The sequence below is a fragment of the Orbicella franksi genome, chromosome 5 (genome assembly GCF_964199315.1).
Source record: "Orbicella franksi chromosome 5, jaOrbFran1.1, whole genome shotgun sequence".
NCBI lineage: Eukaryota > Metazoa > Cnidaria > Anthozoa > Scleractinia > Merulinidae > Orbicella > Orbicella franksi.
Genome location: NC_138149.1, coordinates 32796943 through 32811917, shown reverse-complemented (window position 1 = coordinate 32811917; position 14975 = coordinate 32796943). Strand labels below are relative to the sequence as shown.

General features: G+C 38.4%; 3 protein-coding genes across 4 annotated transcripts; 2 read left to right on the top strand and 1 right to left on the bottom strand.

Annotated features, from left to right (window-relative positions):
- Window positions 1–28: 28 nt before the first annotated feature.
- LOC145488324 (coiled-coil domain-containing protein 148-like) lies at window positions 29–7269 on the bottom strand. Its single transcript, XM_081467163.1, has 12 exons — window positions 7179–7269; window positions 6149–6589; window positions 5264–5582; window positions 4593–4737; window positions 3858–4064; window positions 3485–3625; window positions 3127–3245; window positions 2825–2942; window positions 1928–1978; window positions 1676–1765; window positions 1016–1155; window positions 29–307 (listed from the first exon to the last, which is right to left on the bottom strand). Exons 1-12 carry the CDS (start codon window positions 7237–7239, stop codon window positions 298–300), a joined length of 1842 nt encoding a protein of 613 aa, XP_081323289.1. The 5' UTR covers window positions 7240–7269; the 3' UTR covers window positions 29–297.
- Window positions 7270–7374: 105 nt separating this feature from the next.
- Window positions 7375–9589, top strand: LOC145488331 (INO80 complex subunit C-like). Its single transcript, XM_081467171.1, has 5 exons — window positions 7375–7509; window positions 7575–7691; window positions 7891–7990; window positions 8819–8886; window positions 9378–9589. Exons 1-5 carry the CDS (start codon window positions 7396–7398, stop codon window positions 9501–9503), a joined length of 525 nt encoding a protein of 174 aa, XP_081323297.1. The 5' UTR covers window positions 7375–7395; the 3' UTR covers window positions 9504–9589.
- A 96-nt stretch (window positions 9590–9685) lies between these two features.
- Window positions 9686–14397, top strand: LOC145488327 (uncharacterized). Of its 2 annotated transcripts, XM_081467166.1 has the most exons (7): window positions 9686–10118; window positions 10332–11086; window positions 11644–11926; window positions 12202–12362; window positions 12451–12691; window positions 12990–13063; window positions 14179–14397. In XM_081467166.1, exons 2-7 carry the CDS (start codon window positions 10487–10489, stop codon window positions 14395–14397), a joined length of 1578 nt encoding a protein of 525 aa, XP_081323292.1. In that variant the 5' UTR covers window positions 9686–10118; window positions 10332–10486. The 2 variants fall into 2 exon arrangements, with proteins under 2 accessions (XP_081323292.1, XP_081323291.1); XM_081467165.1 differs by having other exon boundaries at window positions 9686–11086.
- The last annotated feature ends 578 nt before the right edge of the window (window positions 14398–14975 follow it).

Sequence of the window (14975 nt, the reverse complement as noted above, 5' to 3'; positions counted from 1 at the left end):
TCAAGAACTCATTTAATAATGTTGTATGTACAGACAATGATATGAATTCATGCACAGATATAAAAACCTTGTTGGATGTTCGGGTGAACAGGGCAGCTTTTGTTTTTTGAAAATGTTGAACCCATACTGTTTTTTTCCAATCCAGTTAGATTTGATGTTTCTTATAATAAATAATTATTTACACCTATAGGTCTTTTAAAGCAGTTGATGCACCAAAAGTCTTTCATCAGTTTAAAAACTGATGGGAAAGGAAGAAATGACAGATATTGACATCTTCACAGCTTCTCTACACTCCCATCAGTCATATCTAAATGAAAAACAAAACAAACAATGATAAATTCCTTGTTTTTGAAGACACTCAATATTAAAATTAGTGACAGATGTCTTTTTATTTAAGTGTCAATTATATTATACATTTGGTCCAATTCTCTGGATCAAATTTATTGTGGGAAAATCAATCACCATTAAGGAGTGATTAGTTAGTAAATTAGTCCTGATCACAGCCATTTTTCATGTGCAGCCTTTTCAGTTGAGATAAGACTGGATATGAGAGTGCATCAAGGCTTGCATGGAGTCACACAAAGGGCGAAGGCATCCATTCTCCCCTCAATCAAAAATCAGATACACGAAAACTGGATATGAGAGTCCACTTGAATTCACGGCAGTGCTTTATATTCGAGAGAGACTTCACATATTAATGATTATAGCCTTAACTGTAGAATTATTCTTGAGAGGACTGTTTATGAGGATGCCAATTTTTTGTTGTAGAGTGAAAAATTACATTTTCAAGAAACATAATTGTCATGTGGGTTAAGCTCATCAAGAATAAAAACGCCTGGATGAAAACTAACCAAATGTTCATTGTTGCTTTTGACCACATTTCTGAACACTTCGAATTTGTCAAAAACACCCTGCTATGTGCTATATTTTCAAACCTTTTCTCTGCATTTGGAAATGTGGTCAAACATGCTCTTTTGTGTTTGATATATTACATAAGAAATGATTTCATTCATACTTGAACAGGGTTGAATGTTGATCCTTGCGTGGTTCGTGGGGTGGTTTTATTGTAGCCATAATCCATCTTGCATAATCAGTATTATGGATCCCTGCTTCCCTCAGGGCATTCTCAACTCTCAGTCTTTTGTCGCCTGCCACCTAAAATAACGGAAGAACACTGCAGTGTAAACTCATCACAATCAAATGAGGCATTCACTTGTGAACACAACTCAGTACATGTAGTGGAGCAGTTCTTCACTTCCTCCGTGGATCATCAAGCAATATTAATGGCAAGAGAAAGCAGATCTGAATTACTTCCAGTTGCTAAGTGCCGTTGTGGGGCACTTTCAGTTTTCATAACAGGAGGTGTCTTTCTTTGGGGGGGGGGGGGGAACTACGGGAGGTACTCAGGGGGGTTAGCCCTACCCCCTTGGAGCACATCTGGATCCCCCATTAGTAGCGGGGGGTTGGGGGGAAGATAGGTGGAGTGAAATGAGCTACAGCCAAGTAAAGCCCTGGTATACATCCAAACGTTTCCAAGATTAGTTTTACATTTTATAATTTATGACATTGAATGTGACACATTGTCTAGACCAAGGAATTATTCAGTTGGAAGAAGTACAGTGTCCCTTGGTGAGGAAGTTCAAAAAAAGAGAAATGTGGCATAGGTGCATCTAACCTGCTTTTCATCGTAGCCATGGACAGCATAGAGAGGATGCTGAAGGTCAAGTTCTTCCTCGTACATACTGGCCACACGAGCTTGGGATGCCTGTGGAACATAACCATAACCATGATGAATGGAATGGATCTCATAGTGTGGAAAGGTTGAGTTTAGATTCATCTCAACAGATAATGCCAAAATCTGTGTCATTAACAGACAAATGAGTCTCAGATCTTATTTTAAAACTGCACAAATGATAGTTTCACCTACCTCAGTTGGTTTAAACACCCTGTGGGGATCATCCTCTACATGAACTTGAACCTACATTGAAAACCAGAACAGAGGTGTACTTGAGCAGAGTTTCCAACTACTGTAAAATTTCAGTTATTTCCACACCCTCTGTCCCCCAAATTTCTGATAACAAGCCCCCCAAATGCAAACACAGAACCTACTTTGTGTTTTATCTCATTATGTGCAGCATTCTTGTGTGTTCCTAAACTGTTTTACATGCATCATCTCTTCTATAAAGTTTGGCAGGGTTTACATACATGTAACATCAACCCAAACATTTTTGAAACACAATGAAAATTCTTTCCAATAATAAACCTAAGTGATATTATGCCCTTCCAAAAAATGCCATGGATGCAGAATGGTCTTAGTTGTTAACATGAAAATTCTTTCCAATAATAAGCTCAAGTGATATAATTTAGGCCCGCCAAAAAATATACCCATGCAGAAAAGCCTTAGTTTTGAACATCACGATTTGATCCAATATTGAGCCCAAGTGATATTAAAGGACCCTAGTCAGCCAAACCTTTGTTTTTGTTTACTTGATAGAGTTTGAATATAATTATATTTTATACGGAGCATGTCAAAACAAAGGAAATCACTGTGAACCAACCAAAGATAATTAAACATACTTTCAGGAACACACCTTACTGTAAAGCAATAAGATTTCCCTTCACCTTGCAATATCAATAATTTCAATGGCATCAAAAGTGGTGGAAGCTGACAGGTCCTTTAAGCCCTCCCAAAAATATACCCGGCAAAAAGTTAAAGCCTTTCGTTAGTAACATGGTTTATCATTGGAATTTTACATTATACAGATTGACTGGTGTAAGGGCCTGTGGTGATACCCTAAAATACAATAACAATGACACCACATGCCTGTTCTCTAAGTTTGTCCAGTCGTTTCTGTTTTTCCTTTTCTTGTTCCAGAGCTAGTTCTTTTGCTTGCTGCTTTGCTTCTTGCTGTAACTGCAACTGCTCCTTGCGGTATTGCACCCTGCAAAAAATAGGGACAATTGAAAGATTTCATGCAAAAGGGCATATATTGCCCCAAAAGCGATTAAATAAAAATAGCTGTGGACAAAAGCTACATGCTGTTACTGAGCTATAACTAGCATAATCTAGCTGTGATTCAGGTCTTAAAGGCTGCTGGACTTAAGTAATTTCTAGTTGTAAAGTACCTTTCTCGATCTAACACAGCTTGTTCTGCCATTTTTTCTTGTAATTCTGCCAGCCTTCTTCTCTGTTCCTGTGCAGAGATTTCTCTTTCCTTCTCCTTCTGCTCCCTGAAATCCTGGATCTTAAAATGAGAGGAAAAAATACAGAATTTTTAATAATTTATAAATAAATTACGTGAAATTTTTCGATGGTAGGGATACAAATTTATCTGTACAAAACTGGAAGCGCAAAATAAAGTGAAGTTGAAGTTGAAGTTGTACAAATTGCCTCTATTTCAAGAGCCTGTTGTTAGGTCAGAATTGAAACAATTCACCAATCTTATCAATTGATACTACTTACTAACCCTGTTAAATATCTTACTTGTTTGTGTTGCATATCTCTACGTTTCTTCTCTTTTTCCTCGGCAGCTCGTAGTTGTTCTTCTTCCTCTTCCTGTTGTTGTGCAGCAATAGCAGCTTGAAGCCTTAGTGCCTCAAGTTTCTGCTCACGGAATGCAAGTACCTCAAGAGAAAAAAAAATTACTTATACATTGATTTTCAACACCACAAGTTTTTATGTCACTCTGTCAATTTATACATTTTTCTGAACAGTTAAACATTTCAACTTTTGATTAATTGGCTTGTTCCTTGTTTTTTTATGTTTCCTTTTTTGAATGAGATTTTTCCCTGCTAGGTTTTAATTAAAAATCAACATTTACTTATAGTAAGTCTTAAAACAATGAACTCAGATAAACCTTCTCGTAGAGTTCTTGGCATATATGTTCCTGTTTCTTTCTTGTTTTGGCTTTCTCTGCAGCCTCTTCATAAGCTGCCCACGCATCAACGAATGTTGCTTTCACTTTCATCAGCAGATCTTCCCTGTCGTGGGCCCAGGCACGAAGTGTGCTGTGAAATTGCTCTTGGTAAAATTTGTGTGCAAGAAACCACTCTTCATGTTCAACCTAAAACATTTCATAATTTATCAGTGAGAGTAGGCTAGATCAGGTCTTTTTTTGCCAGATTTGGTGTGGAGGCATGGTGGTCTTATGCTTTAGCATTCTGGAGCCTGGATCTGGAGCCTGGGGAGTGTTCCAAGTTTAAGCTCTGGCCTGGGTCATTGCATTGTGTTCTAGGGCAAGACATGTTACTCTTGCAGTGCCTCTCTCGATCTACCCAGATGTATAAATGGGTACAGCAAATTTAATGCTGGGAGGTAACGCTGCGATGGACTAGTATCCTATTCAGGGGGGAGCTTCATGCTACAGAAACCAGGATAGGCTCTGGCTGTATGAGCCACTGGCCTGACATGACCTCACCTTTACTAGATTTGGTGGCTTATCAGACTAGCTTTGAGAGCAGTGGAACAGTCACTATTCCCTGTGCCTGGGATGCTACTCTATTGCAATTTTTTTTCCTTGTCTCTCCCTTGTAACAACGTAAGTCACATTTCAGAATTTTGTCAAAACATTGATTTCATCATAATTCCTTACCAGCTGTGAACGAGTTTTATGTGAGAGTTCTCTTAACATTCTGTCGATATAAAGCATCCTTCTGTTTGGTAGTTCAGGTGGATACTGTTCCATTAGATGAACAAAATGGAGATGATCATGTTTTGACCATCCTCCTGTAGTGCCTCTAAAATATAGTAAAATAACAACATTATTGTTTGTTAATAAATAGTGAAGGTTAGGCCTAGTACAAACATTGTGCTAAGTACTGCTGTACTGAACTCAAATGAATTTGGCCCACGCAGTGGCATGACAAAAGAACACCAGTGGTTTCAAATGTTGAATTTAATTTGGTCACGCCGAAGATTAGAAGAAGTTTGCTTTGCTGAAGACCATTTAAATGATAGAAAGCAATGGCAGCTGATGCAGCAGGCTCTGAGTTCTGTTTGGCACAGCAAGAGCATGCTGTTTGAAGCCAAGTTGTTCTACTACCTTATGGCACGGCAAGACATGCCATGCTAAATGGTTGTGCCAAACTTAATTCAGTAAGCCAAACTAAGTGGTTTCAAATGTCATGCTAATGCCGTGCTTGAGTCAAATTTAATTCTTGAATTTAGTTTGGCATGGCAGTAGCACAACATTCAGAATAGGCCTTAGATACAGGGATTTCTTGCCCAAAACTACTCATATTTATAAGTAATGTTTGTACTAACTGTTTTGTATGTCGATATTTGATATTCAGGTATTCTAACTGAGCTTCATATTTTTTGTCCAGCAGAAGAAACTCTTCCAGTACAGTCATCTTTAAATGTTCGTCAGGACACTCCAAGGTATATGCTTCATCAGGAATTCCTGTGTCTGTAACAATGTCTGATATCATTCCTGATCCAACCATTTCATGTAACGCCATACCATCAAGTTCTTCTTCAAGCTGGTTTTGTTCCATTTGCAGTTTTTCCATCACTCCTTGTTGTTGCATCTTGACTGATTCCACAACCTGTAGAACCTCTGAGTGTTCTTTCTCAGCAACACCTGAATGTAAAGGAAAGACCAGAAGCAGCAGAAGTTGCTGACTAGATCCCATAAGAATTAATAAGTCATTATTACGCCTATGCAAACTCTGAAGTTTACAATATGTAGATCTAGAAAATATCCATACCTCCCCCATGGAAGGGACTTTTTAATCAGACCACATCCCACCCCTCTGGAAATTCCAATTAAGTTTCATACATTTTTTAAAAATTGTTTGGTCTTACAGAATCCCCCACCCCCCAGGAAATTCCAATCCCCTCTGTGAGGGGAGCATCTTATGGACATTTTCTGGAACTGCACAATGCACTGAAGCTAATGATTCCAGTTTTGGCTGCTGTCAATCATATCTATGATGCAATCAACCGAGCCCGAAAAATTGTACAAATAAAGTGGATCAAAACTGACCAATTGCAACCCACAGACATGACCTTTTCGACCCACGAAAGTAAATTTCTGTTATCTAAGAGGCCTGCTAAGATGATTGACAGTAACGAAACATAAATGCATTGATTAAACAGTGTTATTGAAAGGCACAGCAATATTACTGCATCAACTTGTCAACTGACCCATCAAAATTCTGTCCCTGTTTTCACCAAGCCAAAACTGCAAGTCTTCTCTTAAATCCCACAGGGGCTGTATAGTGCTCTTCTTAAACTCACTGGTATCCTCACTAAGAATTTCCTCGTAAATTTCTAGATCTTGGAAAAATTCCTTTATGGAGCTGTAATCTAAAGGACTACCAGGCCGTAAGGCATCAATATCACTTTGCAGTTTCCGCTGTAAGCTATGAAGTCTTATTTTCTCCTTTGACCAACAAGCCTTATGCTGCTGAAGGAGGTGCTGCTCCTTTTTCTCTTTACTGGCTTTTGTTATCTTTTCAACCTTCTGGAAGGTCTTGTTACCAGCTGCCTTTCTGAGTTGAGCGATGGCTTGAAGTTTGTCGTAATTAGCCGGCCTATATCTGTTACTGCCATGTCCTTCTATAAAACGATTTACTAGTGAACTATCTGCAAATGTAAATGAAAAATAGTTTTAAGTATTGTTGCTATGGTATTAGATTTTCATTGATTATTACTGCATGTACTTAGAAAAAAACTAAGTACTGTAGCAAGTAGCTAAAATTCATATAAATATTTTTGAGACTAAGATTAACACATTATTTATGCATAAAATCATATTGTACTGTAAGTAAGTAAGTATTGTGCTGTAATATTATTATTTCCTCTTTTTATTTGTTTAGTTTTTCCTATGTATACTGTGTTTGTAAATGTAAATCAGTTAAAAACTTTAAAAAAAAAGTTTAATAATAATCTTTCAGATGTTACCTACATCAGTATAAAAGACTTATATGTTTGGTTTGCAGGAATAAATTGCTTTTTCACTGTCAGACTGTTTTCAGAAGAACTCCAGTTTTCTGATGAGAGTAGCATCACTGGTATGCGGATATAAACTCATTTTTTATTTCTATTAAGTGGGAATTGGTTGTGCTGGAAATTTTTTCTTCTTTCTCCACGCCAACAGTGAAACTGAGTTAAAAGTTAAGGGCCTGATTTTTTTTATCCAAATAGGTTTTTTCGTTCCTGAATTAATCCATACCTGCGGCACCGATGGCACTTCTGTGGAAGTTTACGAACTTCCTAAGATCCCTTCCACTCATTCAAGCAAAAGTTGGTTAACTACATCATTACATTCCAGAAAATCGCCCATTGACAACTGCCTTCACGACATCAACAACTCTTCACCCGGGCGCCATTTTGAAAAGTACGACAGCCTCGTTGTCATACGTACACTACGAAAAGCTTGCCACACTTCCATGTTAACCAAGATGGCGTCGAGTAGGCCTTCGAGCAGAAGTAAAAAGGCGAAGCGTGCAGCTAGCCCTGCCGTTGCGCCTGCTGCTCCAAGCAAGCGCAGAAGACCAATAACAGTAAGTTAATTCATTGGTGAAGCGTTATAGTTTAATTTATTACCAGATTTTTTTTTCCCTTTTAGCCCTGTGTGGCCGATGATTTGGACTCCACGTCAAGCAGTCCGTCGTCTTACAGTGTTGTCAGCGAGGCGAGTGTTCAACCCAATGGACAGTTTGTCTTCAAAGATACTAATTTCGAGGCAAGTCAACTTATATGTTATCTTCAAGAACTGTAGCTGAAAAGGGAAGAGAAGATAATAAACTTGAAATATAAAAGAAGAAGGAAATATAGTAAGCTTAGAAATTATTTTAAGCTTATTAGGTTTCAAATTAAGCTTAGTTTTTGTAGTTTGTTAAGGGTTATGTCACTAACGCTGTGTTTGTTTTTTTCTAACATAGCACTCAGGGGTTAATGCAGGCAGGAAAAAGATCTGGAAAAATTTAAAACAGATTATGACATTGGAGAGAGGACTTCCTTGGAAACAGGATGACCCAACATGCAAGTTCGAAAGATTATGTATACTAAAGGCATCCATGGTTGAGTGTTGATTGATATCCTTGATCAACATTTGATCGATACCTTGATCCTTGATCGACATTCGATAAGTACCGTTGTTCAACATTCATTCGATACCCTCGATTGACATTCGATCAATACTCAATCAACACTACATCGACACCTTGGTCAGCAGTCAACTAAATTTCGATAGCTGCATATGAGTTGGTTGACACTCAGCCAACTATCGATCAACTGTTGATCAAATGTTGATTGAGTGTCGACAGAGTATCAATTTCAAGAGATGTCAATTGAGTACCGATTGAGATGTCAATAGAGAGTATCGATCAGGGGTATCAATCGACACTCAACCATGGATCCCTTTAGTACACATGATCCAGTTCTAAAAGTAGCAAGTCGTTGTTTTCTTCCAAAGCTGAGATCTCAAAGGACTGGCACTTGATTATGGTTTCCATAATTTAGGACATCTTGGAATTTTACTGCCCCCTTCTCCCCCCTCCCACCCCACTCCCCAAGTTTCTTTTCCATGAATTGATCTGACTGGGATTATTGCAATACCACCCTTTTGAGAATGGTAAACTAGATAAATTGTGTGGTTTCTGCAAATTTCCATACCCACTTCAGAGAGGGTTATTAGAATTAATTCCAAGGGCAAGGGGTCTCAAAAACTAAAATTTTAAAAGGAGAGTACATGTACAAACTAAAACTGGAATTTTTGTGAGGAGAGTATGAACATTTTCTGGAACAACACATTTTGTCGTTGATATTAAGGCTGAAAATTGTAAAATCCTGTTTTGTTTTTGTGTATAGATAGCAGTGTAGATGCCCCACCTTCGTTTAAACCAGCCAAAAAGTATGCCGACCTCTCAGGCTTACCAGTAAGTATCTAAAGATTTCAGTGTAACTATCTGAAAATGTCAACGACTTACAATTTTTATTACGGGCTATTATTATATGGTTTTCTCTCGTAGCCAATATAACGTGCCCTCTGATTGGCTTATTGTAGGGCATTATTCTCCCATAATGCCCACGGGCCGATTACAGGCTTGCAAAAACAAAGCAAAAAGCCGTATAATAAACAACTTATTAACCTTGAACATATGGTCTTAGCAGAAAAATCTCAAACCTAAACCTTATCGTATTAAGCTCGCTATCACTCTGTCAATATGGCAAGGTCGCAGTCTGAGATTTTCTCGTAAAGACCTCACTCTCGGTTAATAAGTAGTTACTATTTAACCAAGAATAAAATAATTTTATTATGTACAAGTAGGTGTTTAAAAATGAAAAAATAATTGAGCATATATTTGTAATTTTGTTTTGGTGCTGGATAGTAGTTAAAATAAGTAAGAGATATTGTTGTGAATTTCAGGCGAAATACAAGGACCCAAGGACAGGAATACAATACAACAACTCTATGGAGTTTGGTTCAATCCGTAGTTTGCCCATGGACATTGTCAGTGGTTATCTGGCTCTGAGGAAAGCAGCCCCTGCGTGAAATACAGTTTTGATTTGTAGATGTGTAAATAAGTGAGAATTTAAACAGAGTTTTGTAAATATAATATTTCAAGTTTAAAAATACAATATATTTTTTCAAAACAATTATCATTATCTGTGCCACAGACTAGACGGCTAGCACTCAAAGTCAATGCTGATGAATCAAACAGAAAAAAGTAGAATATTATTATTAAATCCCTGGCCTTCTGTCTCTTTTCCCTCTTTGTCCTCTGCTATTTAGATATATCATACTGTCACATCATATCTCTGTGAATTTTCTGAGACCCTGGAACAGGCTACAGACTTGCTGAGGATTTAAGAATGATGTTTCTACTTCCAATTCCTCTTCCAAAGTTCTTGAAGTACTTTGCCCAGGCTTTGTCCTTGGACTGGTCACAAAAGGAATCTTATCCATCAGACACAAACAGACAAGTGGGACAACTGACATGGCTTGAAATGTTCATCATCTTTACAAATTTCTGTCAGGAACAAACAGGAACCCCAGCCTGATTTTCAGACAGTCCGAGGTCACTCGCTGTCACTCCCTTCCCTCGGTGATAGTGATCAACCTGAGACTGTCTGAGAATCAGGCGAACAGGACCCCTTGTGAGAGAAGGTAAACACTGTGCTTGTAGTGTGGTCCATGCCATCAAACGTTTTTCTAGTTCCTATTAGTGTTGTACGAAGAGACAAGTAGCCCAGACACCTTCTACAGTATTTCCTTTCATAGCATTTGTTTGCTCATAGACTAGTGACAAGGAGAATTATTGATACACTCTCTCCCCCTGTTCCGATAAAGATCAACCCTTCTCTGTCTTGGATTTTATAGTTGCCCTGGCTGAGGTGACCTGTGGTTAGATATAAATGCGCTGAGAGTAACAGCAGAAAGTTGTTTTGCATGTGCTGGCCTTTCCCGTAATTGCACACTGATAAGACAACTAACCGAAAAGAAATGGAACCCACGACCCTCCCCACCCTCCATTTATGAAGTGGTCACACAATGACCGTAACAAACTTGGTAACAAAATGGTGGACGATACGATTGAAGTAAACAGAGGGGAATCTTACTTAGGAGATGGAGGCACACTAGACAAGTCAAACGAATTGTACGAAAGAAACGCCTTGGGAAACATTGCTTCACAGTTATATCCCGGGTATGGAGAATTTTTCGCCATCCCGCGGGAAGCAAACCATCAATTCTACGAACTGTTGTCGGCGTTTGTAAAACACAATCGCGATAACTTCGAATACGTTGGAAGTTTACGCAAAAATGGAGGGATCTTAACAGCTGGAACCACTGATATATTGCACATTTTGAGACCGCATTTGCACAGTAGTTCAAAGAAGAACGTAGATAGATACCTTATTGCACTGAAGCCGCCTTTTACGCGCCGAGTGAACGAGTTTTTGGTTGATGAATTTGTGGGACGTCCAGAAGGCAAACTCTTCAGCTGGATTGATCTAGGGACAACTCAGATTGAGTACGTAGACCCTGTTAAACTTTCCGCAAGAATAAGCAAGTTGAGAGTTGATCAAGAGTTGCCACGACTTTCTGGAAAAACTTCCATTTATGTTGTATGCAAGGTAGGGAGTAAGCTTATAATGGAGGCTAGCTAGAGAGCCGTGACTGTTTTTCGCGTGCGCTCAAAGTGAATTTTGATCATTGTTAAAAAATATTGGTAGTGGCTTTTCTCTGGGAGTAGGCTGCAAAAAAATGGAGGAATGGAACATTGTCCCAGGGATAAATCACCAGATCTGATAAATAACGATTTATTTCCCAAGGGGTGGGGGAAAGTCAAAGCCCTCTGGTAACCCCATTTGACATATCCCCCCTTTCTAAATGATGGATCTATCCCTGTGAATACTCTTTGTGATGTCATAACCTTCTGGTTCCAGGCAAGAAAGTGGGTGAAGTTATTTCCAGGTCTTTGTTGCTCAACAAGCCACTTCTGATATCACTCTGCCATCCCACCTGGTCATGCATTTTTGTCATGAGCCCGTGGCTCAGGAGATTGGGCAACCACTCCCTGTGTTTACAGCTTAAAGTAAAGTTACTATCCTTACCCATCCCTCTCCCTTTACATTGAACTCCCTGATTCAAACTCTCTTACTGTTCATCATAGCAAATGATTTTCTTTCAGGTTTTGTACTCTGAGAGACTTTATTACTATCCGTCAAGAGAATACTCTTCATCTGTGTGGCTTGGCAAAGACAAAACATCATTGGAGAATCAAATAAAACTTTGTACAAAGTCTTTGGACAGATGTTGTATCAGTTTAGATACAAGAGATGCAAGAGCATTTAGTGTTTGCTGCATTCCACTGAACAAGGATGGGACTCTTGGTACACCTAGATACGATGTCAAGCTGATATCACCAAATCCCTACAGAACAAATTACAACCCTGGAACATTTTATGCTCAAGGTTGGTACATGTGAAGCAATCCTTTTGAACTTTTTAAGAATGTTAACTAAAGCTTAACTGAGGGCCATGGCTAGTAACAGGCAAACCAAGGCACTAATATCTCAGTCATTTTTTTGTTTGTTTATTTTTGTTGTTTAGTCATCAAAAACACCCTAAATACCTAGGAAGAGAATTTAACCATGGATATTGTGCCAGTCATAATTTTTTCTTGAAGTCTGTCAAAGTGACTGTAATTGAACAAAAACAACATCACTAACCTCCATGTGAAATTTTAGAACTGGACTTTGAGTTTGTTGGCTGGTTAACATCACAAGTGCGAGGGATGAGAACAAAGCATTTTTGGCAACCTGCTTTGCGAAAGTTGTTTAGTTTCCCTACCCCAGATGACAGGAAGGCAGCATTGCAATTCTTGTTGAAAACTATGAAGAAATTTCAGGTAACTTAAAAATTTTCCTATTCACGTTCTGGTAGAATAATTGCCTTTTAATCAAAATTTAAATAAGTTTTGCTCATTGTCCTTGCAGACAGAAGAGAAGAGTGAGATTCAACTGGTTGATTTATCTTTTGTGATTTCAAACCCTCCTCCGTGTCTAATATCCAGTTCATCTATCTTAGCCTCGTTTCTGAGAGGGGCTGGTATTATACTGGTACCACCACAAGAAGCAGATGATGGCGATAAATATGAGGAACAAATTGTATTTCAACCTGAAAACTGCCAAGAAAGTTTGCGGATTTTAGAAGCACTTTTCACAGTTCTTGTTAAAGGTAAATCAGTTTCAAAGGGCTCTTTCTTCTATAATACTGTAGCATAAATTACAGCTGCCCAGCATGCAATAATGGTTCCTTTGTAGTAGAAACTTAGAACTCTATGAATGGAAGGGACCCATTAGAAAGTGGGGAAAGAGATTGCGTTGCAAATATGGTCAAGTTTCATGTGACGAACACACCTCAGATATTTGAGAATGAAGAAAGTATGCACAGCTCTAATTAGGAGAATAAAGTAAGTGAAGTTCAAACCATGTAAATTTTTTCCCACTTCTTTTTCTTACTTTTTTTTACACAGGTGTGATAACAGAGCAACAGGGGAGAAGTGTATCCCAGCTTCTTGCTACAGAAGTTGTCTGTCTTCAAGAACTGGTATGGGATTTTAGAAATCTATTGTGAGTGGTTAAAAGTTAAATACTGATGTAAACACTCTTTTCGCCATGCCTCAGCAGTCCATTAAGCAGTAAACAGTGCTGTTCTTTGATATCTTATCATTTTCGGCAGGGCATTTTCGGCAAAACTTTTGTAAGTTCTGAAGAGTTTAAGAATATTGTTGTCCACGTAGTAAATATCTCGAGCACTGGCAGTGAAAACTCCGATTTATTATATAGACACGAGTGTTTTACTGGAAAATACACCACGCGTAAAATTCATACGAAAACACATCCGGGACTCGGGTGGCGTATTTCCATATCTTCACTAGTGAGGATATTGATGATTTCACTGATATCAAGTTTGTCTCGTAAATTGTACTTAAATTTGTTGATGTACGATCAAAACATCTTTGGGTCTTCCTCGAAAGTCTTTGGCAATCTTTGATAATCTTCGGAAATCTTCGGAAAATTTCGAAAAATGTTCGGCAACGTTCGTGTGACCTCCGGACAAGTTTTGGAGAATTTTCGGAAATCTTTGGAAAGTGGTCGGAAATCTTCGGAAAATCGTCAAAAACGCCGTCATCAGTATGTCTATATAATAAAAAGAACATTACACGTTAGCTCGAAGATATGAATTTTATGTTCTCGCTGCGCTCACTCGTGAGATATTGTTCTTGCCACTCGCACATAAAATTCATATCTTCTCGCCACCGTGTAATATCCTCTATATATGACATGTCAGCGACATAGTCATGTTGCTATGGAAACGCTTATAAAACCGTAGGCTTTGAAGGGGATGCTTACCATGGAAAACCCACGTGAAAATGGCCCATTTCATTTTGATCAGCAAAATCTGGGAGTGCGCGAGTCTTTCGTGCGCTTGCCTGTAGGACACACTACGATTGCGGTCGTGGAAGCTTGGAAAAACCATAGCTAGATATCATAGAGATTTGTTAAGGGGGACATTTCGTATAATCACCTGGGAGACCATCTGTTTCTTTCAGCTTTTAATTCGCCTGCGAGAAAAGAAAACAAGAGCCGAAACACACAGATGTTCTGTCGGCAAATTGTGTAAATGAGTTTCAAAAGACACAACCATCTTTTTTTTTTCAGTTTTACACGCAGATGGGCTGTATATGTTCTCCATGGAAAAGTCTAGATCCTCGTGAAATACCTTTGTTGGAGTTGTGGAAAAATCCATCACGGACGAGAAGTTATCTGGAAAGTCTGGGACTCAAGGAAAATCTCCAAGGAAACCAAATGGTCGTTATCTGCCCTGACAACTGCCAGCTTTTGAATATTTTGGCGCTATTCTTTGGAAACATTGACTGACGCAGCGAAATGCAATAATGCTTGCTTGGAAATTGTAATTGCTCACAGCATAAATTTCTCTTGGGAGGCAAATGTGTGCATCTTTGTTTCCATACCTACCTTAGAACCGAGGTCAGAACCAGTCCTGTTACAACTTGGATACGGCTGATGTTACCTCATTTTCGGCACATTTTCAAGACATTTTATTTATTTAATGTTAGCATTGAAAACAGAGGCCTATATCATCACCTGGCGAACTTTTTCCCTTCTCTTCTCCACGGAAATTGTGCATGTCTATTTCAGTCTGGTTATACGCCTCAAGTGAAACAAGATTCCTTTTTACATAATCAATATTTGAATAGCTTTATTGTTTAAATTTTTGCGACAATAAAAGCGACAATATAATTTCTCTTCCTTGTTTTAATTTTTTTTTTTATCATTTTTTGGAAAAAAAAGAACTGAAACACTTTTTTAACATAATATTAAAAAAAACTACCGCAGTGAAATCTTTTTCAGTGCGAAAAGACAAGCATGGGGTATATTTTCTTTTTAATTTTAATTCCCGTTGAATTTGATATTTATTTTTCTGGAGTCTTGCA